Below are 25,944 nucleotides of genomic sequence, written 5' to 3'. Positions count from 1 at the left end.
ACAGTGTTTCAGCTCAGGGCAAAGATATTTAGTGATGGACGCATAGCTGTGTTACTGCTGCACTATTACTAAAAGCAATTGCTTGGATCAGGCTGCTCTCATGCACTACTTGTGTTGCTTTACGATACACAAAGCAATGCACTATAATTTGTGTATAACCCACATAATCAATTCGTAAATAATCCACATAATTGTGAGCAATGAATAAACTGAGAAGCATTTGGTCGTCAAAGGGTACTCTGAACTCACAAATCACGTTTTTAGGACGTAACTCATGAATAGTTAAACTAATAATGACAATTTCAGACACAAAGGACAAAATAATCGCTCAGTCCCCAGCCGGAGGACTGTGTGTGTCGTATTAGTAAAGATTGTCAGTGTTCAGTCAGAATAAGAGACAGTGTGCAGTCACACATGATAACATGAAAGTGAAAAGAATTTGAACTTTCTTTTTCCCTTTACTGATTGTGGTTGCAAAGTTGCTAAAGAAAATACTAAGTACAGCTATTTTTGTCATTTTTATTTTAAAATATAGATAATACAGAGGTCATAGAGACGCTATGTGTCGGAATCGGATGCTGACGGGCACATTACATTACAGTCATTTAGCAGACGCTGTCATCCAAAGCGACTTACAATAAGTGTATTCAAGAGAACTACTAGTCACCAGAAGTCATAAGTACATCTCCTTTTTTAAACAAGCATCTAAGAGCATAAACCAGAGCAAGAGGACAGTGCAGAAACAAACTAATACGAATACAATAAGTGCTGAGTGGAAGGCTCAGGGAAGTACTTCTAACCAAGCATTGGTATTTAACGAGTTGGGAGTGATAGTGTGTTAAAAAACCAGCCTTGCAAAGATGTGAAGCTTACATTTTATTTTTGTTGTTGGGGCTCTGTCAGAGAGGTGTTGATCAATCTCCATGTTGTGTCATAGTTTAGTCAGTAGTCAGTAGATGCAGTTGATAAAAATATGGATTCACCAATTGAATGTCGCCTCGCCAGTGTTTCGCCACAATTATGCACAAATGTCTAACATGAACAAATGATGAATTGAAGACATTTTGGACAGATGTGGATGGAAACTGAACCGTGACTGGTTGGCTGAGGCATACAACTGTGAGCCGATAGTTCTAGCTCATCTTGTCCATGTACCCTGATAGGTTGGAGTTCTGTCATGTTTTTGCCTTGACCCTGTCACATGCTTTCAACAATATATGATACTGTATGTCTGTGTAGCTGATATGTGTTAAAGCACTTTGACAGCCTTTCATTTCCAAACCAGACATCCCACATTTGATTTAGTTGAAATCTACTCTCACAGAATGACTGCTGACCACGCCATTATAAAACAGTGACTGGAAATTATTTGAATTAGCATTCATAAGCCCATTTAGTTTTCCAGGTGAAATCTCAAAATGATCTTTAATGATTTGAATAAATCTCTGAATTTATTTCTCCATATGCAGTGTGTCCCGGTTACCATTGTTTTATCCCAGCTGAAGGCAAAAACTGCACACGTCGCCAGTCCTCAAAACTGGAATGCATCAAGGCTTTTGGAATATGCAGTGACCTGGGGCAGCTGTCCTCACCAACTCACGTGGAAAGAGAATTTCATCAACTCAATTGCAAAAATTTCCAATTTCATGCTTATCATTCCTGCCCTCAGGGTGAAAGGGCAGCGCTCGCTGCTGAAGACTGAGACGAATAAGAGCAGCCTTTGATGTTTCAGCTCAAGGGAAAGTGGTCTTTCAGCATCTTGGCAATCAATGAAAGCAGTACTGGAGTATGCGTATATGTCACTGCTGTTGTGTCAGATCCTTATATCTTGAAATATCAATATTTTAGTAATTCCGCAGCTAGGTTGATATTCGAACGGAAAACATAGCTTTTAAATTAAAGCATAATTATGGGTTTGTTTACACTCTGGTTTTGTCTTCATTGTTCAGTCGGTCAGTAGCCAATGAGGAGCTACTTGCGCTATGTTTTAGCATTTAGCATGATCCCATATCTTCCTCCTGTGGCATACTGTTCAGCTGTTCAGATGACATCGGGTCTCTCTAAAGCATTGATTTGTATATTGGTTATGTGTTTATTGGATTTTTCAAATGGTTCTGATGTCATGAGTTTTGGGTTATACAAAAAGAAAAAATGTTTTCCGAAAATGAATACAGTCTGTCTGTCTGTACATGCTCTCAGCCCATTCTTCCCGGTGTACCCAGGCCAGATCTTTCCTCTGCGTGCACAAATTCTATACTACCACCATGAGTTGCTAAAGTAAGAAATTACATATCGTACGCATTGGGGCTCTAAATTAGAGAAGTTGGTGTTTGTCGCCGACCTGTTGTGTCAATTGCACTAGCAGCAATTTCAAATTCAGTTTCAGTTCTGTCAAGGTAATGAATATAATGTTTCCCACCTAACAGCCGCCCTCTTATTATGCCCTTGTTTCATCTGAATTGTGTTTGAACAACTAAATGAACCATGTGGGCCCCTGCTGCATGGCATATCAGAGGAACATGAATCATTAAAAGCTCATAAAATATTTACAATTACTTTTTGCCAAGCTTAATTACGGTTGCCTGTTCTGAAGGGATTTAAGATGGTAATTGGCGACTGGGTCTTTTAAAGAAAATCTTAAACAGGGGAAGAAAAGCGGCTGCACCTAAAAGGAACTGCCAAGCTGCACCCAGGGTGAAGGAGTGGACCCAAATGATTAAGGTGGAACAAAGTGTGGTGTACCTGATGAGGTTGAATGTGGGAGATGGAAGGAGGGGAGGACCATATGTTTCCTGGTTGGCAAGGTAGCTCCTGTACATCTGCCCTTTCATCTGCGGTCAGCTTGTTGCCTTTCCAGATTGAAATATATTTGCATGTTTGCCAACGTTTTAGGCGGTTAGCTCTACATGCTGTATGTTGTGTTCAGGTTTGTACCACTGCAGATCATGTACGTCGTAGACGTGGCACCACTATGACTGAATTTGATTTTTTCTTTTTTAAAAGAGTCCTGCAGTCGACATGTACATCAGTGCAAAAAATGTGACAAATAAAACCAGTGGCGGTCAGCAAAAACAAGATTTTCAGGGGTTTTAAACTACTCTGTAGAATGCCTGTAATTTATGGATCCCCTTAGGGGTCCCTGAGTTTCATTAGATAATCATGTGGTTCAATGAGCTTCTGTAGGTGACCCACCGGTCTTTCAAATAACTCCAATGTAAACACATCCGAGTCATTATTAGACGTTAGGAGTAACCGGCATAGTACTAAGACCCATGTGGTTTGGGTGGAAGTCAAGGTTGGATTGGGTCAAACAAACACAGGACATTCACCCAGGAGACCACTGTTCATGTCCCGTGTGAAACCAAGTCAATATTGACAGATTTTCGCCTTAGTTTTGTTCTGTAAATTCCGTACTTTACTAATGCCAGTTATGTGACTGGCGTAGCTATTTTCCGTAACATTTGTTTTACCCAAACCTTAATCTTTTGTTATTCTTTGTACTTTTGTTGGGTAAGTAAATCTAAAAACTAAGTCAGCGGAAACTCCATGTTTCCTTATTTTGAAAAGACAATACGCATTTATTGAGAGGAAACTGACACATCGTCTCTGAAATGTTCAAACGTGACACAAGTGGGGAAACCTAGAGCAACATAGTTGAAGCTTAGGGCCACTCACCAAACGTTGGTCTTTGACAAGTTGTTTTGTCGCGTCAGTAACCCTGAAACTAAGTAAACCTTTGTTGGAAGTTTATTTTGAAAAGAGACTACGCCTGACAAGCGTAAAGTTATGTCCAGAACTGACGCTAGAGGGGTTCCAAAAGCATCATAGTTTGAAGCGTAGGGCCACTGACGTGTTGACCATGGACGCCATAGTTGCTGTGGGACATCATGTAGATCCTCTGAGTAGGCCTGTCGCTGTTACAACTCCCATTGAATGAGATACTACTTTTGGTGGTCATTAGGGTGGTTAAGGATCTAGGTTTCTATCTGGTGGGCTTTCACATGCAAATCCTGTATGTTTCAAGAAACCAGAACACATTGACTTTCAGTGTGTGAATGTGATGAATTAAAGTCAGCTTCGGACAGCAATATCAGAGGCTGTATCTCTTTTCTACTCACCCATCCGAGAGGTTTCAACCGGGAGTTCTAAAGGTGTCAGATAGGCAAATCAAAGAGCTCAGTAAGGGTGTAAATCTATGTCTCATGAAGCCACCCTGCACTGAGTCTGGGCTTTTATACCTGCTGCTGCTCTACAAGCTACACAACCAGTTGGGTGACAGAGCCAGGAGTCAGAGTGACCGGGGTGAGATGAAGAGTGAGAAACGAAGGCTGGGTATTCGTTGTGCTTGTCCATCTTTTCTCTGTCCCATTCCCGTCTCTTTTATATTCTCCATTTCCTTATTTCCCTCATTAGTTGCGAGATTTGCTCTGTGACCCGGGGGTTCGTACCCTGCGTCCCTTTAGAGCGGGGCCCGCATTGGAGAGTTACATTTTGAGAAGCTCTCCAGCCTCGTTGCAGCTGTGAGTGAGCACGCTCCGTGGCAGGTGGCCTCGCTAATTGGGCCTGGAGAGGTTGAGGCGGACCTGTCAGGCTCAACCTGGATTGTGGGCAGGAGCTTCTCCTTTACCGTGTTGGATGGTAGTTTGCTGCAAGAGGTCTGGGAGCCTCAGCGCGGGCATAATGGAGGAAAGAAGAGCAAATGAAAGTGGATAAGCAGAGACACTTCTTCTGGAGAGAGTGACGGTGGATGGAGGGAGAAAAAAGACAATTTCACACAGAAATGTATGGATGAAATTCTTGCTTTCATTGGTAATAAACAAAGTAACAGAACGTCTTTACAGTTTTGACATGTTGCTAATGCTAGATTTCCATGGTGGTTCTGCTTAGAAAATGTTGCAAGCTGATGTAAAAAGTGCATATTAGTTTCAGTCAAATTTGAGTAATTTCAGTCTAGTTTTTAGGTTAGATTTAGGATTGGTTTGGTTTAAAATAAGTACTTTTGTAATGTATGCCAAATTGCGTAAGTTAAGTAGGCTATGTTAGGTACGCAACTTAAGTAGACCACAAGCAAGTTTTTCTACATTTTGCCAGGCGATGGAAACATGATGCATTGTCATCCGCATGCAGAGGACTTCAGAGGAAGCACTGGTTGGGGTAAGAGAGATGATGAATTTGTCTCGAGGCATCGTTAACTAAGTAAATCAAAGGAGAAGGAGGGAGATGATGGGGATGTTACATCGTCAACGGCAGGTCTAAATGTGCTTTTCATTTGAAACTGTATAGCGCTGCAATTTGCAGAGCTGAAACAGGAGCAGCAGCACGCCGTCATGAGCTGTTCGTAATGGATCGGTTTATTGATCCATTCATTTGGAGGACTCCTGGTTTGGGCTGAGCTAAATGCACGCCTGGGATATCTGTGTGCCCTAATGGTAACAAATGACTCTGGTGTTTTAGTGCTGAAACAATTATGTTCATGAATTGTTTATCACCAAGAAAAGACACGTAAACAAACTGCATGCAGCTCACCGAATCCGCATCCAGTTCTGCGTCTTTAAGCTAAGCTAATCAACTGCTGACTTCAGCGTCGTACTTGACGTACAGACATGGTAGTGCTTATCAATCACGTCATCCAACTCTTGGTGAAAGCCAATGAGTTAATTCCACAACATTGTTTGTAACAACTAGATAATAATGTATTGTTGCTGTGCTTCTCACCACCTCTACTATGACTTCATTTTCAAACGACAAAACATTGTTAAGCTCTGTGCATGCTGTTGCTTGTCGGTGTCCGGTGTGGAAGGCTCAATTTCTGCCGACTCATTAAATGAAAACAATACGTTTCAGACGGTGGTGTCCAATGGTGGGAAACAATTCTGGATACCTTCCAGCCATGAATCAAAAGCGACTACCTGAAGTCCCAAATAAATTACCCACTATGAATGCTGGAAGTTACTGCTATCTCCGTTTCCCTCATTTCCACATTCATCCCCTCCTTTCTTTTTCCACTCCTTTCTCACAGTGTAGGTCATATGCAATTCATACATAATTCATGCAGAAATATTGGATTGCGCAGGGAGCACTGGTGGCTCAGCAAACTAAGAAGCCAAATTTAAATTCTCATTTTTGTGGATTTGGATCTGGTTCACAGATGTCACCTCTACCCTTCACCGTAATTGCTCCTGTCACGCAATGCTGCATACCATCTATCAAAATCTCCGTCTACGGACGGATCGCTGTCAAAAGTAAATTATTTATGTCATCGTTTGTTTATTTTTTACCGCTAACGTTAAAAAAAAAAAAAGATACATGAAATCTGGAACCAAAATTCACTAGCACGCCTTCTGCTGGGAAACTTTTACCCGTACGCCGCAAGCAACACGTGCTGAGGTTGGCATATCAAGCGGATTGGCGTTGGAGAGTGTGTAGTGTATAAGAAAAGGACCGTGTGTTATAGGCGTTGCTCCATCGTTGTACGGTGTGCGTGGAAACACATCCAACATGCACAGCGCACCTTCGACGGCGTCGCCCAGACTTGCTGATCAGTGGGACGAGAAACAAGCAAAACCGGAGCCCAACTCCTCATCCCCGCTGCTTTCAAGCGGCAGTTAAACTCAAAAGCAGAACCGGATAAAACTGGAACTAATTGAAACTCTTGCACACGTCTATTATGTTCCATTTTGGTATATTCATTTTCAGAGCATGAGGGATGCTTTTTCAGTTTTATATCCTGTTGTGACCCGCTGCCTTGTGGGAAATTGTTCATACAGTGTAATACAAAAGTGTTTTGAAATGTTCCTTATTTTCACAATGAGAATAGTTTACCAAAGTTGCCAGTTGGCTAAATGCTCCCTCCAGCAGGAGGACTGTGTGTCTGACACTTCCACCCCTGTCGTATTAGTTTAGATTACACATGTTCATATGAAAGTGGCGATAATTTTTTACTTTTGTCCTTTGACTGATTCTGGTTCCCTTTTTAAAATGATAGTTTGGTTAAGAAAATATGTACATTGTTATTAAACTAGTATTCTTAAATATAGATAAAACAGGTCATACAGATGCTGAAGGGTGCCTTTGTATCAGACGCCAAGGGGCCACTTACCAAGTGTTGGTACTTGACGAACGTGTTGGAAAACTAGGTGTTAATTGAAGCAATCTGGCCTTGCAAAGATGTTTGTGATGCTTTAAATGTCACTTCTTTTTGTTGGGACTCATTTTTACAGTAATCTCAGAGGCTCTAACTTGTAGTGTTGTGTCATAGTTTGACATACAAATGAACGTGTCGCACACATTTATGTATTCATCAATGTACACGTTCAGCATTCCAACATCCATTCGCGCAGTGTTGTGACTTCTGTCAGTGCGCCGGACAGCGTGGTTGCAGCTGTTCAAAGTTTTCCAAAGTGCAAGGATGCTGCGTATCGTGGTATACTCGCAGTGGTGAAAATAGAGACCCCCCCCCCCCCCCCCCCCCCTACGTGAATGAATCCTCGCCAGTGTTGCCGCTGAATCGGATCAGATGGACGAAGGGGCCGCCCCCGGGCAACGCACCCAGATAAACAGACCTCCAGTCCCAGCCGGGCACATTCCCAGATGGGTCCCTCTGTCAACACACACACACACACAACATACACAGTCTGTGATTGAAGGAAGAAAATAGTTTGTTAGCCATTAGCATGAATACATATGCTCCAATACACACATTTACTGTAGTCAGCAGGGTCGCCAGCAGTGCACAATGTATGTTATTTGCATTATGCATGTGTGCTTGCATTCTGTCCCAGCTACAACTATGCCACACTAACTGAGCCATGAAATAAATAAATAAAACAGAATGCTCCGGAGGATTGCAGGGTTCGGTTTGGACGTGGCAGAGGCTTTTAAAATGTTGGACTGAAAAAACACAGGTCGTGCGTGACAGTAAACAATAAACACAGCCACACTCAGTGACGTTCAATGTAATTAGAAAGTGATAAACTGTAACAAACTACAACACAGCTGTTCACACAAATTGGCCCGACTGCTGACCGGACCTTGACCTGTATAGTTTGTGGTCAGACCATTGGAATGAAACTGCAAATAGCACTTCCTGCTTTCTGCTGTGTAAATAGCAGACTCTACAGCTGACCTTGAAGGGTGCGGACAGCCTTCCTGTGAAGTCCACTTCATGGCTTTTGTACCTTCGGAACTTCAAACACCCATGGTATGGTGGCTTGCCCATGGACCCAGCACATGCCTTTCCATTTTTTATAATTATTGCAGTCGACAATTGGTTGTTGAAGACTGTCCTCTGGTCTGTGTGACCAGCATATTTGATCAGCTGCTGGTTACACAGGACAATCTTCTATTTTCAAGAGACACAATCTTGTTATTGCTTTACCTCCAATGTCCACTTGTTGTAGCCAAGAGACGCTCACAAGTCCTTTTTTGCAAGTTTAATTCAAGTCTTAAGTCTTTGGTCGCAAGTAATAGTCAAATCTCGAGTCTTTGGTCATGCATCCAAGTCACAGGTTGTTGGTTAACAAGTCCAACTCAAGTCTCAAGCATTTGAGCTATCGACTCCAAGTGAAGTCTCAAGTCCTTGGTCACAAGTCCAAGTAAAGTCTACGCCGCGCCTACCAGATGCTTAATAGTTACTCATAATAGTAAGGGAGGGAATGACAGCTTTTCAGCGCCCATCTATTTATGTATTTCTTACATAGATTAGCGTTGACTAAATATCTTGTAAACAAACATAAGTGTTTGAAATGTTATATTTGAATTCAAACCAGATTTATTCTTTGGTTTAGATCAGGGGTGTCTATCTTATTATGGTCGCCCTCAAAGGGCCGGTTGTAGCTGTAAGACTGTATAAATGTAACTGCTCCCTAACATCTTGTTAAAGCACTCTCTCTGCATTTGATTATTGTTTATTCAAGTGTAAACATATTGTACATGCATTTATATAAATGTACAAATATATGTAAGCACATTTCTCTTGTTATTATAACATAAATCAAAGATCAAACTTTTAAAGAAGATAACACAAACGAATGTCATCAAACATAAGTTAGTTATTACATTAACTCTGTTGTTTTTGTCACAGTTGAGAGGGATGTAACTGTGTGACAGATGTGGCATCTAACTCAAACAGACAGCCTTGTAGAGGGCATACAACCAACTAATGAGAGATGGTTCTGATTAGCACACTGAATACATTGCTATACATACAAAGTAGTATATTTAATTAACTCAAAATATCAATAACGCATGTCTCAGTTCACAATAAAAGTCCGTCAATGTCTGGCTTCAGTAAAACAGCGTGGAGGTTGTCGTCGGTGATGCGTGATCTGTGCTTTGCCTTGTTTAGATTCGTTATTGAAAACATCTGTTGGCACAGATGGGTGCTCCCAAAGATGGACAGAACACGGGCAGCTTGAAGTCGGAGCTGTGGCATTTACGCTGGAAAGCTGTGATCGTGTCGGACATCTTTGTGATGACTTGTTTGCGTCCCTGCAGCCTCTGATTCAGTTGGGCAAGATGCTCCGTTATGTCACACATATGGTACGGCACATCTCCATGCTCCGAGCCCAACTCCTTCAAAAACAGCTGGAACTCTGGGGGCGATTCAGGCCACGCGCCCAAATGAAGTGCAGCTGTTTTCATGACCGTGGTCATTATATTATCCAGTTCCAGAACCTTTCCACACAGAGCTTCTTGGTGGATAATGCAATGATAAGTTATCAGAGGTGTGTGGCAGTTACTCTTTTGCATTTTCTCCTTCACTAGTCCAACCAAGCCTGTGTTTTGTCCACACACTGCAGGCGCGCCATCGGTAGTTAGCCCCACCAACTTTTCCCAGGCTAATTTAGTTTTACTTACGGATCTCTGCACTGCATCCCTCCCCGTCGGCGTCCCATGCATGGCAGCTACATCCAAGAGCTCCTCACTGACAGTCAAGTCTGCCTTCACGCCGCTTACAAAAATTGACAGTTGCACTGTGTCCGTGTTGTCTGTGCTTTCATCAACAGCTAATGAAACAGCCACGTAACTGCTCGACTCCTCGGCTAGCTGTGTTCTGAGATTAGACTGCTAGTTCCTGAACTCGGTCAGCGATGGTGTTCCTTCACAAACTGACATTTCTAAAAGTCTGTATCTGGTCGGGGCACATCTGCTCACACACCTTGAGCATACACTCCTTCACAAATGCACCCTCTGAAAAGCACTTGGAAGCTCGGGCGATGTCTTCAGCCACAATAAAGCTAGCTTTCACAGCGGCATCATTTTTGTCTGTAGCTTTTGTGAATATGTTCTGCTGTGATTGGAGTCTGCCTTTTCATTTATTGGACAAGTTGATGTTTTTCTTGGAGGCTATAAGTTTAGCATACTTGGCTCCGTGTTTGGTATCAAAATGCCGACGTAAATTGTTTTCTTTCATCACCGACACTGCCTCATAGCACAGAAGACAGACCGTTTTCTCTCCTTGAAGCACAAACATGTATTCGCTTTCCCATCTTTCATTAAATTGCCTTCCCTCTGTATCAAATTTTCTCTTCTTACGTTAACGTTAACTGCTACTAGCAGCCGGAGTCTGTCATTTTGCAGGTCACAAACTCCCACATCGTGGGAGATGTAGTTTATGGTCACTGTAGTGTACACTGTAAAGCAGCATATAGTTTAATTTTAAGACAATCATATGCTTTTTATATGGAAAAAACAAATTAAAAGTTAGACTTGATAATAAAAATATATCTCAGAATTGACTTCATTTTTTTTGTGATTCTTTTTTTTTTTTTTTTGTGTAAATATGCCTTTGCGGGCCACAAAAAGACGTGGCGAGTCGGATTCGGCCCGCGGACCTTCAGTTTGACACATGTTTAGATGGTATGATTTCGATTGTGCTTCATATTTATTATCATTCTTATCTACCAAAAATCTTCCTCTTTGTCTGTGTTTATTGGCAAGTTAAACGTCAGTAACATTGTTGCAGTTATTTTACATTCTTAAACAAGGCCGCTTGGGGACACAAGGCCGTTTTCATGTTTTTGTCCTGCTGTTGTCAGTAAAGTTGTGTGTACTTGTTAGTGTTGCTTGGCTGCTGGCGACCAACATGCATTAAGGATTTGAACAAGAAGACGGAGAATGTAAAGCTCAGTGTGGCTATTTGTTTTTTAATGAGCTTTTTGTCCATGTGGGGAGGGTAGTCCGCATGTGTATTGGCGTCCATGAACTGCATGCATGCTGCATTAGCGAGTGTTTGTATGTATGTGTGTGTGCGCAGCTTCCCTGCTGTATGTGTGAAAGCAAATGGATATATTTAGGTTTCGTCTTAGCAGCAGTTTCCTCGTCTCCCGCTGCTGAAGAGCTATTCGGTGAAAATGTGTGTTTCTGTTATTAGGAGACGTGGCCGTCTGAATAATGCATCCCGAACACCGTTTGCAGTAATGTTCCAAGGCCAGGCGGTCCAGAAGGCCACCGTAATGCGTCGCCCCGCACTCCGTGAAATATACATGAGTAGTGAAGTGGCTTTCTTCGTGAATGACATTAACTACAGCGGTGAGAAACTACTGGGGGATTTCAGCGGAGAGCGCAGGTGTCGCAGGGATTTGCACGGCAAGCAGTTTTGACTGCGACGTCCGATTGGCCAAAGAGCCGTGTCGGCTGGCGAGCAGGGTGCAGCCAGTCTTTTAAGGAGCCTCATCTGGGGTTAGATGAATAAAGCTCTCTCAAGCTCTGCGTGTGCACAAAGGCATATATGTGCAGACGCGTTCCCGTACGGCTGATTGTGTTTATGAATCTCAATCAATGTGGAACTATAGGCGCACATGCCTCGTTTCCACTCCCACGGGCATGCCTGGATGAAGATGCAGAAACACCATTGAAAGCCTCTTTGCATATCGGTACTTGTACCGGCTCCACCACACTTTAGACCTGTCAATACAGCAAAGAAGAAGTGCAACTTCACAGCTGTCATTTTACACGGCTGCGGCTATTTGTATAATGCAGCAAATAGTTGCCTTTTCACACATCCAGCAGAAGCGGAGGAAGCATTCATTTGGAATCGTGTATCTTTCTACCTGGCGATTTAAAGTCCACTACCAGCAAGTCTCACACTGTGTCTGTCTGCTGTTTGCTGCTGGGCAGGTAGTGCACAGTGGGTTTGTCAGAGCTCTTTTCTCTGAAAACAGCTGCCTGCTGCTGCTGGAAATTAGTTTGATGAGAGCTGCGGGCTGTAAAACCTGGAACAATGAGTTGAAAGGCGAAGGCTTTGTAGAGCTGAGAGGAAGTGCAGAGTCGGGAAACAATTCTCTGTTGGTTTGTCACTAAAATTGACCCTGTTCATACTACACATGATCATTTGATCCCTTATTTATATGAAACATTGATTTGCGCAGCTTTAAAGGTTACATTTTATGCTCGTATTCAGGTTCATATTTGGTATTTTGGGGGTTTCTACGAGAACATGTTTACATGTTTTTAATGTTCAAAAAACACTCTTTCATACCGTCTGTCTGAATATTTAATGGCTGTCTCTTTAAGAGCCCATTCCTGAAAAAGCCCAGTCTGCTCTGGTTGGCTTGCAAGAATGATACGGTGCACCTTTGCAAAGGTAATTCTCCAGCCGTGAGGGTTTTTTTTTAATGAGCCCTGATGTGACATAGGAAGGGGAGCCACATCTGATTAGCTCGTTGGAATCGAGGCAGCCCACAAACAAACTGACTGGGTCGTCTAATTTCACAGTTTGTGGGTTGGTAGGCACACTCCAGATACCCCAAATATATGTGCACAAGCAGTGAGAAAGTGAGTTTTTCATGATATATCCCTTTATATAACATAGTAGATCCATAAGAAAAAGACTGTGTGCATTTTCCTACAACCACAACAAGACATATCCAACTACCTGGGTAGAAATTGGAGTGCATTACTTCTCGTAGGTAGAGCTACGAACAGTTTTTGTGAACAGTCTGGAATAGTAACTAACTCATATAGAGGTAAATGTGAGAAGTTAAATTTGCATGATGATAAGCAGCAGACCTCTCCAGTGATGAAGTGTGCTTCCTCACTGTTTTTTTTTTTGTCTTTTATTGTGTGTCAGGAAAACTTTGTATCTACATTTCTTGCATCTTCCTATCTTCTCGCTCTCAGCAGTTCAAAAGCTTTCTCTTTTCACTGTAATGCGTGCTTTTCTTCAAAAGTCTACTTTCATGGCGATAAGGAATTGAAATGCTTCTTTTGTATGGATTTCCCAGCAATGCTCAAGACAAGAAAGGGAATTAAAGCAACAAGTGGGGGTGGGGGTGGGGGGTGCATGAGCCAGCCTGGTCTCATTCCAAGGACACCAAATACCAACGCTTGGTCAGAAGCCCTTGGCATCTTGATACTGACGTACAAGGCAACCTTTAGCGTCTGATGAAGCTCTTCTGTGTCCGTGTCCCGGGTAAACCCAGAAGTGGAAGTATTTTTACAGCCGATGTTAATCAAATGAGGTTATGTCTCGGTAATTATGTGTTATTTTAACCCAAACCACAATGTTTTTTTTATACCCTCACTAAGTAGTTTTGTTGCCTGTGTTGAACTGTGACCATTTCACAACATTAACCAAGTGCTTACCTTCTGCGTCATTATGTAACGCAACAGGCTGCCCTCGATGCCGGGGGCTTCTGCCTAAGAATCTAAATATGACAAGTAGGGATTAGATCCCAAATGCATGCACATCTGTGTTTTACCCTTGATATGAAGTAGCATCATGACCAAGCACTTAAGTCAAGAATATACGTACTTACTATACTTTCAAATTTGTTTTAGTTTTATGGCATCTTAACAGTTTTGCTTCAGCTCTTATCAACCTTGTGTCCAGCAGCCAAAAGATTGTTTCTGCAAAAAAGCTTTGATAAAAATGTTATTATAGATATTGCTGTGTAACGTCAGTTACACAGCAATATCTATCCAAATGTTGCTAACATTAGCTAATGTAGCCTCCGGCTAATAAGCTACTGGTCAAGTATATAATGCTACTATATGGAATTAAACAATTTGTGCAGCTTCAATGTGTAACTTTATTTTTTGCATGGCAATCGTATCAGAGCATCGCATAATGTTCCTATAGAATGAAGGGCTACAGACCACTCATTTCACGCCACAGGCTACGGGCAAAGGTAACAGCTATGCAGCCGTTCCAAAAATATAATGTTTAAATCATGGTCAAAGATGAAGGCATTTTATTCCTTTCAAAGTACATTTCAGTTGGCTGTAAATCTAGCTTTGTAATCGCCGATTGGGCTGCAAGTGTATGAAGTTCCAACTTGTTATGGATCATTAAGAAGCAGCACAAATATAAGCTTCTTTTAACTTCAACTTTTTATTTTGGAGAACAAAAAGGCGTCACTGGTCTCACACATTTTCTCACCCTTGCGGTTTGCCAGGAGGTAGTCTTGCTTCCTGCATTCTGAGGGCCGAGCCCTACAGTTATTATGATAACGATGGAGCCCTGCCATCGGTGTGTGCAGTCCATTGTGAAGCTAAGCTCTCCATAATGTAGATGGGGGGGCGGGGCGGGGCATTTAGCCATTTGGAATGCTTGCAGATAGACAGATTTGCAGTAGCTAAATATAGGCTAGGCTAAGGATTTGAATGCTAATGATGGTACTTGAGGTGTTTTCTTACACCTGTGGGCATTCAAAATGGTAATGTGGCATCTGCTAACCAACACGCCCTTTAGTTAAGTTTAATTTAGCGTCGGTTCATTCATGCAGTTCTTTTTATTAGTGAAAATGCCATTCAAGCAGTATCAGCATTTAGTAACACTATTCACCACATATGCAATAAGGGAGCAGAAGAAGAAGTGTTGGTGCCTCACTCTCTGCCCATAAATAATTGAAGTTATTTTGCTCCATCAGTGATTTAAATCTGAATAAGTGGTTGCTCTTTGCTCCACTTCCTTCCCCTCTGACTCGTCCCCATTCCTCCTCTGTCTCTTGCTCCTCTGCGTCTCTTTGTAGTTGGTGCTACCAGAGTACTCCATCCATGGACTCTTCTGCATCATGTTCCTGTGTGCCCAGCAGTGGCTGACGGTGGGCCTCAACATCCCCCTGCTCTTCTACAACACATGGAGGTGACTACGCAATCCATTGTAATGTTTGTGCGTGCGTATGTGTACTTGTACTTACTACATAGTGAGGACCACAAGTTTTTAACCAGCAGAGTGAGGACTTCTTTGAAAAGTGAGGGCATTTTGGTCGGTCGCAGCTTCTTCAAAGCCCTGTTTGAGGGTTAAGATTTGGTTTTAATGTTCAAGTTAGAATTAAGTTCAGGTTAGGGTTAGGCATTTAGTTGGGATAGTTAAGGTTAGGGTAAAGGTCTAGGGAATGCGTTATGTCAACGAGGGTCCTCCAAAAGATAAAAGTACAGGGTTTCTGTGTGTGTGTGTGGGTGTGGGTGTGTGTGTGTGTATGTGTGTGTGGGTGCAGTCCCATACACAGGTTTTCCAAGACTGTTTCCCATGCAGCCTTCAGCTGCTTTAAATAATCTCTGGTGCAACAAACGTGTATTAATCCACATGCAAAAATAGTCCCAGTTTGAGATAAAGTTGCTCAAGATGTACAGTGCCCACCTACATATAAAATTGTGTAGCCTTTTTTTAAAATGAAGCTTTATATCCATGACACTTTTTAAAATAATTTTGTCTCCAGTTGGAATGAATGGGCTTGGGTCAGACAGCGGCAGACAGGGTAGGAAGCAGCATTGTTCACATCAAAAAAGATATCCATTATGTTGAAAAGAAGGGCAGAATCATTCCTAGACAGCCTGGTCTCTTTAAAAGTTACAATCCTATACAACAGAAACATTCTTTAATTGTTTGCACTATGTGTGGATGGAAACTTTTTTTTCCCAGATTACATTTTTTTTGACATGTCACAAATACGTTTCTAATCATATTCAACAGAGGTCTCCATTGTGGGGAAGTTTGTGTGGATGGATGGGTTACAAACACTACTTTCTCTCGGGAGAAGTTTGTGTCCCGTGTGAAACAACAAATACTTATTTTAAGCCCAACCATGATGTTTTACTCAACCTAACCAAGTAGTTTCTTGGCCTTTTATTGTGTTTAAAACTGTGACCGTTATCCAGGAAGGTTTCCCTCGAATAGTAATTGAGAATGCAATTTAGTTGAATGGGAACTTTGTAAGAGACAGGGTTGCCCTACCTGACACTGTAAAATGTAACTAAAGATGAAAAATGTAACCAAACTTGGCAAATATCAAGGAAGTAACTATATTACTAATTTCAAACGGTAAAGCTCGACTTATACTACATTTCTCTTACTGTGTCAACAAAGCCCATGAAAAGACCAAAAGCAATACACCCTTCTCTCAATACATTACGACTTTTCTACCTTTCTTGAGGCTCTCAAGCCCATTGTTTCCTAGTGAAGACAGAAATACAAATATACTGTATAGTTCTATTTTAAAAAGGATAATCATTTTCGAAACAACTGGGCACTTTAATTTCTCCTGTCTGAGTAATGTTTGCTCGAAACTAGTTTGTGACCCAGCGCAACAGCATTGATGTCTTTTAAATAACCTTTGGTCAACCAAGGAGCTCTATGGCACGGGGGAAGGAGATATATCAGGATTGGGATATATGCCATGCACGTGTTTAATTGAACCTTGCAGGTGTTTTGTGTTAGTTCCTGAGGATGTGCACAACCAATGTTCTGAAGAAAATGCATGGTTAAAAGCCAGTATATCAGTGTTCTAACACATCTCAAGGCAATGTCTAAAAAATGAGTCACCAGTCAGTGATCTCCAGATTTCCTTTGCTGCTCCTTCTTTGTCTCTTTTCCTCTTTGTTGCTGTTCTTTCCGCCAGTTTGGGGTTAGACGTAGACTGATGGCAGCCTGATTGGTTTAAGCTCACGTGTTCAGCTGGTTGAAGTTACAGGCTGAGAGGCGAGTAGAGGAGAGCCAAGGAGAGTGCAAAAAAACCAAGAAAAAAAAGTAGCGTGCTGTCTCATTAATTGGAGACTGTGCCAGTTGCCCAGCGGCTACAGATGTTGCTTCCTGCACAGCTGAGAGAAAGAAGAGAGAGAGAGGGGAAAATACAGAGATGGAGGAGGGTGGAAAGTGAAGGAGGAAATGGCGGGAGGCAAGACGGTAAGTCGGGAGTGAGTGATAGGAGAGAAATCTAATATTGACAAGGTGATTCAGAGGAGAGTGAGAGATGTATGGGTGCGTGTGTATATGTGCACGACTGCTCGCTTGTAAGTCCACACGTCCATGTGATGCTCTGCAGGGTTCTGGATGTTGCTGCTTTTAAGAGGCCAGATTTACAATGGTGAGAAATGTGCGTTATGAACTTGTTATGAAGGATGTCTTGTTAGGTGGAAAACCACTACTTCGATGACTCTCAAGAAAGGTTATAGGGCCATGACGGCTTTTTGGAGTTATGTGTGATGCCCTCAGGCTTCCTTACTTCACTCTGGTGCTATGTAGTTATGAAGCCATGCAGACATTTCTGGTATTTAGTGCCCAAGGTTTGTGGTCCTTCAACAATTGAAAAATGAGTCTTTCCAGAAAGAATGTCCTGCATGTGACGCACAGCTCATGGAGGAAATTAGAGTGTAACTTCAGTATTTTTCATCCTGGACCCTATTTACACATGTTTTTGTGTCCAACTGACTAATGAAGACAATTGGTCCGGTAAAACAATAAAACAAAAACCTTTCTTCTTCTCTGTTGGCTTTGCTCAGGGTAATTGTGAAACAAATGATGTCAATAATGCTTGTTATTGTTAATGACATATTTTTAGCTAATTGTATAGCTGTTTGTTAACTATTAGCTATCTTTGTCAACCTCATCATCAGTCACATGTGCATGTATCTACTGTAGAAATACATGGGAATTATATTCAACAAAGCCCTTCTGTCTCATTCAGTACATCGATATTCATTTTCAAGTGCATTGTTGAAGATTTCATAACATGCATGAGTCATCTAATTGACCAACTGACTTAGTAAATGTACATTGTAATTCATTTATGACAACCATGATCATTTCACACTTGTGGAAAAACCAATGTCATTGTATGAACATGCATAAACCACCTTAAATAAATAAACAACATTTTATGACCGTACAGACCACATGCATAATGGTGGCAGCTTCCTTGTTGAACTGCATTACCCATCATACCCTGCAAAACATCATTTGAATGTTTAAATGAGTGAAATGTTCTGTGATGGGCCGATGTGGACTAAAGGCTCCCACTGTCTCAATGCAACTGGTCTGTTACATTGATACACAATTATCCATTAATACAGCATCGTGTTCATTTGTGTCAGCTCTGGGGTCCATAAAAAAACATTCCCCCTATAAAAAGTAATGAGGCGTTCGTGTGTCATTACAAAACAGCTCTCTCTCAAAGCAACAGGCAGCAGTAGCAATTCCCTCTTCCCGTTTCTCACGGTGACTTTCCTCGAGTGATCATTTTCTGTACGTTTATACTTTCCGTTTTGGAATTCTAACAGCCCCACAGAGAGAAGTCTCACTGGGATGTAAAAGCTCCAGGAAACATCCTCCAATTCCCCAAACCCACTCTGTTATTAATCACCGCCAGCTTCTTCTCTCCGGGTGACGGTGCACAGCTTCATTTTACACAGAGAGAGCTTTTTGTGTTTACAAATATTTGTTATGCTAAGAGCATAGCAATAACAAATGCTGATTCTATTATAGGGTGGATTTTCTCTACGCGTTTTAAATCAGTCAGCAGGTGATAAATGGTTGTAATTGGAAACGGGAGAAACCGTTTCATTGGAAATTCATCATAAAGAGTTATTGAAAGTCATAGTTTGACTCCTGCACAGCAGTTGGAGGTGTGATTCACTTACTGAGCTGACTGGATTTAGATGAATAAACCCCAGCCCTGACACCATTAGAACCACATACGTGACCTGGGTGAAAATATATTTGAATATGCATTCAGACACTTAATCAGACACAAGATAAGTCAAACCATCGGAATCGGCTTACATTATTCTGAGGCCGAAGCAACATGTCTCTACTAAGAACTCAGCATCCTCACTTGTTGATGATCCATGAAGGCGTGTAAATAATTAGCCCCCTCTGTGACCTCAGCACTCCTTGCGTTATTTTGTGATTCAGTCAGTTTTTCCGACACAAACTTTAGGGGGAAATTTTACCTTTACTTTTCCTCTGTTTTCCATTTCCATAATGCCACAGATGTCTACAGTTTACCCATAATGATTAAAATACCAAAGATTCAATTCCACATTTCCACAGCCTCGGCACCTGAGCAAGCTGTGGCAGTCTGTGGAAATATTGTATTCAACTTTGTTCTCTGCACAGACAAACATTGTTAAACGTTCCACGCAGCCAGTAGACATCTATGAAATATGAAAAAAAATACATTTGAACTGCTGCTGGATAAAAGGTAAAACTACAGTCTTGACTTCTGAGGTTTGTGAACGCTGTCTGACCGAATCACAGTACTCCTCAAAGATTGCTGGTTTCTCAGATGGGACTAGGAAATAAAGAGTAGCAGTAGCTGTTTAGCCTGAAGTCTACAGTATGTTGAGAATAATGTGAGGTTGGATTGGTATTTTGTTTTAGTATATCAGTTTTTGGATGCTAACTTGACCAAAACATTCTTGGACAAGCAATGCACAGGTTAGGTCCATGTGATCTCACAGAAACACGTGAAATAGCCACGGCCTACAAACACATAAAGTGTAAAATGACATGCCACCATGGAAACAAAACTAATTAGGTTTAGTAAAGAAAAGCAAGTAGCTTCCTGTGTGGCCTATACGTCATTTAATATAACTCAACTTTGACTTTTGGGTTCATTCGGGACACCAGCACCGGTCTCCTGGGTGAAAGTCCCATGTTGGTGGCAGGCAACATGTAAAGAAGGTGGTATGCAAACATTTGCAGCCAACGTTAGGGCAAATATAGACAATATTTAATCCATTCCTTACACTTTTACTAAGCAAACAATCGAACAACTGGTCAGGAAAGGAGTTTAGCAAACGGTCAATTTCCACAAACATATTCAACAATTTCACCCACGTCTGCTGCATGATGGTGTCCCCCGTAACTCATCATGCCATCTTTTTCCATACTATCTTCTTCCCCATTTCCTCCCATCATCTCCCCCCGCCTACCTCCGCCCCTCCCCCTCCCCCCCTCCTGGGGTCTGGAACGGGTCAACTACCCGCGATGTGGTCTTTGCTCTCTGTGGTAGGTACTTCCATTCCCCAACGGACACTAAGGAGCTACTCTACGACCCGGCATCGGTGATGAACGGCGACACGCTCAAGTTCTGCATGAAGGAGGCCTGGTGCAAGCTGTCCTTCTTCGTCCTCTCCTTCTTCTACTATCTCTACTGGTGAGCATGTGGCAGGAGTGGTGGGACGATAATTGGAATACATGTGAAGACATTACGATATTAGACCAGTATTTGAAGGGAAATGGTGAAAATGACCACTCACATCCCATGTTTGTTGCCCGACCCTATGTCCATCACATGGTTATTTCACTAGGTTTCATTTCTCAGCTCCCATGAAACGGTGTGAGTGCACATTAGTGAATAAAGTAACCATTTCTCTGGCAATCACATGCAAGTTCTCACACATACTGATCTGTCAGGTTGCCTAGGTTTACTGTTAGGCCCACTACTGCTAATGCATGTGATGTTGAGAGAATTTGATTCTTTACTTCACTGACAAGCACTACCAGAATGCTTAGGTGGATAGCAGAGGGATAAAACCGCTACACATTGATACATGTTCATTATTCTGTGTATTTTTTACAGAAGAATGCAATTCCGTAAATGATGGTGTTTTTTTTATAAATTGCACATAGTTATTTGCCTCTGCAAGGTTTTACTATTTCTCCAATGTTTTTGCTAAAATGTTCTGCTTGTTACATGATAATAATGCACACAATGTTCCTGTCCTTCTCTAATAATGCTGTTATTAATCACTCCGGATTCTTGTTCCATGTGTCATGTGGGTGCTGCAGTGTGTGGAACCTGGATATATCCCTCTAATAGGTCTTATCAATGGAAACACTTAAAGGTACACTCTTTTTTTTTGTTTTTACACCTTTTATTCTATGGTAGTAAATGAAGACTGAATAGCGTTATTCTTAAAGTTACTACAAGGAACAGTTAACTGGTTATGAAACAATCTAAATTAATACTGATGCCTCTCTATCACCTCCATAAGTAAACAAGAGCATCAGCAAGATGATTGACTATTTCTATATAGTTATTCTTAATGCCTGTCATCTGGTCTGATTCCCCGCGATATCAGGTGAAAAGATTTACGATTCAAACGATTTAAACTCCTGCTCACACTCAAGCGGGGCCTCCAGCAGCGACCAGCCCACCACGAACAGACCCAGATCCGGCTTCGCTGCCTCCTTCGACCTGACTCCTTTGCCCGGCGGCAGCAGCTCCTTCAACCTTCAAGCTTCAACCTTGCTGCTCAACCGGCCCCCGGATGATCCAGATGGGACAACAGCCAAAGACAAAGCGGTGTTCATGGAATATTTCCCTTGATCCAGGACGACCTGTGTGCCGTTTCCCGGGGTATGGAGAGAAGCTACAGCGGAGTCAGTCAGTGGCTGCAGAACCTTGAGCTCACCGCCCGCCTCAATGAGAGCCGACACCGACACCACGCTGCTGGAGGCCCAGGCCGTATTGCTGGGCCTGAGGGAAGGGAAGCACGGTAGTACCAGAACAAGGACAAAGCTGGGCTGACTGTCAGATTCTACTGCAGTAAAATGAGAGGAAGTTTTCTAAAGGGGGTCTGGCAGCTGCTGATATTTATGACAAGGGGCGCTTGCGCTCATGGAAACACTACCGCTTGTGTCCACAGGGGGAGCCATATTCAACACAAAATGAAAGTTCCTTGTCGTAACTTTTAGAAAATTTGACCCTAATGGTCTTCCATAGGGCCACCACAGTTGATCTCGATCTGTATAAAGGCCAAGTTTGCTCTGAATGTGTCTTGAAGGACTGTTGTGACTACATGGGTTTTAGCTTCAAACTGATCTTGACATTTCTGTGGAGCCAATGTGGGTTCCGAATTGTAGCTATTAGCGGCCAGACATGGCAGCATTAGCACACAAGAGGGTTTTTGCTGACACATTAGTCTATTATCCGAAAAGGATTGCAACTTTAACATTGAGTTGTTCTTGTACATGTGTGATAATGCTACGAGTAAACATTTGACAACAATGTGGTGATGCAATGTCTTGATGCAAATCTGGGCACGGCAGGAGGACAGAAGCACAGGCTCAAACAGCGTCCAGCAGACCTGGGTTGAATCTATGTATTCATACCCTCACCCACAGACTGTATATAAAGATGGACGACGCCTCTTCACTTTCGCCCACTGTACAAAAATCAAGCCAAAATATTCCGGATACGGGTGCTGCCAGCTTGATAAAATCCATGGAGCTCCTCTGGACAATATTATGAACCAGACATGACGGCGTTTAGTTTCCCGGGATATCTGTGACTTCCACAACACGTACTAAGCAGAAATAGAGGTTATTTTTTTCATGGTTAATGGCGGACAGTTGAACGGCGTTCAGGGCGATAAGCCTCTCCCCCTCTCCGGCACGCCCAGCGCGATTCACACATGAACACAAATGGTCCCCGGCGTTTTGACCGGTGGCGCGAATGACGCGAATATGCTTATATATGCGAATATGCTTATGCTGCGAATATGTTCACACCAAACGCATCGCGAATTCAACGCATCATATTCGCAGCATAAGCAGCGGGCCCGTATTATGAAAGCCACATATATATTTGACCAACAATTGGATTTTTACAGTCGAATTTCTTACTTTTACTTACAAGGCCCCCCCCCCCCCCCCCCCCCGACACTGGTACACTGCCTGCACTGTCTATATTTACGCCCCTGCATAACGTCCATCTTTATACATCATCTATGATTTCACCATTTGACACATTTTGTGTACTGAGATGAATAAATCAAATTCCTCAATAAATAATCCCAAATAAATTGAGAATAAAAGACCAGTCCACACATTTGCTTTTAATAAAAACACGAGAAGGGACCCTCCCTGCTAGTTTGCCCATCTCTGCACAGTTTATATTCTACCGTGGCCCCAGGTGAGCTCTGTGCTGTCTCACCCTCCCCCAGCTGTTGCTCCACTGATACTATGTGATAATGAAGCCTTGCCTGACCTCTGCCATCCAACCTCTTACCTTTCTCTACTCCTGAACTCGTCATTTTTTTGTCACGAGGATGCCGTGTCAAATGTAATGCACTCCAGTGACGAGTACTTTTTCCCCTGCAAGATGCGTACAGGTATCCTGTCCAACCAAAGTGGTTTTAAAATAATGGTCCTTAGCATGTTGTGTGCGACTACCTGCGTGCTATCCCGTTGTACGTTTTCAGGTCTAACCTTTTTTATCGTACTTGTCGTTCTTACCGTCTCCCCGGGTATGAATCTGGCCTTTCTATTGCTCGTACACGTAGACACACAAGGTTAACCTCGGCTCATTAACTGGACAGATGTTGAAATTTAATGGAACATGGAAAAAGTGACTTCTGCCACTAAAAGTAAAGCGTTTGATATGAAATGGGTTTTTTTGTACACGGAGGGAATTATGACATAAATCTTTGATTTACAATATTAAGATAGAAGAGTGTATTTCTAACATTATTATTATTCATTAAAAGTCAGAAACTCTGTCATGAATATTGTGTTCTCCAGTATGTGGTCATGGAAACACAATGCATTTTTTTCAGCGAAGCAGAAGCAAATGCGTTCATGCATTGTTTTCGCTTGTATCACAATGTTCAATGAAGTGTGAGTGTTTGCCAATGGACCAGATTGGATTTGAAATGTACGCCGCCGTTGGCATTACTAGGTTGGTCGGGGAAGACACTTTTGGTTTTGGCAAAAAAACAAAAACAATGTTATTGCAGAAACACGATAACTTTGCACACTTGAGTTACTGTTTTTTATGATGTCCATGTTTTTAGTCCCTTGCATTGGCTGACTAAAAACAGATTAGCAGCTCCAGCAGCAGATTATAACATATAATTAACATTACTGAAGCAATAAACTTGCAAAACGTAGCTGTCCAGCACTACTGTACGATTGGTAGTGGGTTGTTTGTATTTGTAATTCAATAGAGTGGCAAAGTCTTCTATGGCAAAACAACCAGAAATGATTCATCTCTCGCCGTGGTTACACTCGTCTTTTCAATATGAATTTTTTGTGATCATGGCCGCTGGTTCGGAACTCAGCTGTGACCGCATATGTGTCCACACTTGACTATTCAATGCGACCTTCCTGATCGGATATTGATTAGGTGTAAGAAGCCGCTGAGAAAACAGTGGATAATCACATTTCATTTCCTATAAATTCTTCACAATAAAAGTCCCACTTCGGTTTTTCCTGCTTACACTTCCTCCCTGCAGTATTAGTGATGTTTTGTTAAAGAATAGCCGCAAACAAAGCTCTGATAATTCTGTGATGAACACATTTCATTTCCTATAAATTATTCACAATAAAAGTCCCTGTCTATTTCGTTATTTTGAAGCTTTTAATTTGAAGCAGCAAAATCAGGGAATGCTGGGTTTTCTTCGGAGAGGACCTCCCGTGTGGGGCGAAGATGATGGAGACCTATGTTTGATAAATTGTCTAGATTGTGCCCACATGCTGATCGAATGTTAAAAGTTCTATTGAAAAGACAATCATAACCGTGGCCTCAGATAAACTTGAATGCATGAATCACTAATTTCTCACTTCCAACACTCCAAATACCGACGCTTGGTCAGTGGCCCTACTTTTCAAACTATGATGCTCCGGGTTCCCCTCTAGCATCGTTTTTTTGACTAACAGACTGTCTGTTTCCGTTCGTTACATTCATAGTGAATAGAAGAGACTTCCATGTTCACAGGAAACTCATTATATGCTGTGTTTCAAAATAAACTTCCAACGTTTTTTTTTGGTTTACTTGTTGAGTCTTAGAAAACTATTGTGGTTTGGGTAAAGATAAGTTTGTCTGTTACGTAAAATAAGTATGCTTGTTATGCAACTTAGCTTTACGTAACAAACTAAGGTAAATTAAGACAACGTTGACTTGGTTTCACACAGGACACGAACAGCGGTCTCCTGGGTGAAAGTCCATCCACCCCGACCTTCCCCCTTAGTAGACTTTCTCACTCGTCATCATCTGTCAGTGGCTCTGAGCGTCTAATAACAACGCGGATGCGTTTACATTGGAGTTAGTTGAAGTTGTATCGCGAAGAACTGACCAACATTCAGTATGTGATGAGTTGGCTAAGAGTGGGTTAAACGAGAACAACATTCAACCCAACTGAACATACATAACTAAACAAAGACAGAGGTTCTACCATTGTTCGTATTCCCTTTGGTATACATATGAACATGAAAATAATTACATAAGGCTTAGAAAAGGAAATCTTATTATATTATTTAAATGCCAATAGACACTACTAATTTGAAAATGTGAAATTATAAGCAAACAAGTTGAAATATTTATAAATATTTGGCAACTTAAACAGCATTATATTTCTTCCCAAAGTGTCAGTATTCCTTTTTGCTGCAGCCTCTCGCATAACAAGTCATATTTTAGCATACATTATGTTTAGTTAATGTCTAATTAGGCTGTGTAAGCGAAGGAGCTGTAATTTAAAGAGCTACAAGTCCATCTATTAATGAAGGAGCCGCTTCTCTGAGGATCTAACTGGAGGAGGTCAAGTCTCGGAGGAGGAGACAGCCTTTCACTCTTGATCTGTCTGTCTCTCCCTTCACATGTATCCTCTCTCTCTCTCTCTCTCTCTCTCTCTCTCTCTCTCTCTGGCCATGGGTTGTGATTTGCAGTCTTCTCACCAGCAGAGATTAACGGAGAGTGTTAGGAGCTCGGAAAGGCC

General features: G+C 42.0%; 1 protein-coding gene across 2 annotated transcripts in view; it reads left to right on the top strand.

The window, feature by feature from the left end:
• The window catches only part of cnih3 (cornichon family AMPA receptor auxiliary protein 3), a 73,587-nt gene that overhangs the window by 44,239 nt on the left and 3,404 nt on the right, over positions 1 to 25,944 (top strand). For both annotated transcript variants that reach the window (XM_076084390.1, XM_076084389.1), the window contains 2 exons: positions 14,976 to 15,088; positions 20,238 to 20,381. In XM_076084390.1, coding sequence (XP_075940505.1) covers positions 14,976 to 15,088; positions 20,238 to 20,381 — 257 coding nt within the window. The remainder of the gene's footprint in view (positions 1 to 14,975; positions 15,089 to 20,237; positions 20,382 to 25,944) is intronic.

The sequence above is a fragment of the Anarhichas minor genome, unplaced genomic scaffold, assembly GCF_050575085.1.
Source record: "Anarhichas minor isolate MPS153535 unplaced genomic scaffold, ASM5057508v1 ptg000136l, whole genome shotgun sequence".
Lineage (NCBI taxonomy): Eukaryota > Metazoa > Chordata > Actinopteri > Perciformes > Anarhichadidae > Anarhichas > Anarhichas minor.
This window is presented reverse-complemented; position numbering and strand designations above follow the sequence as displayed.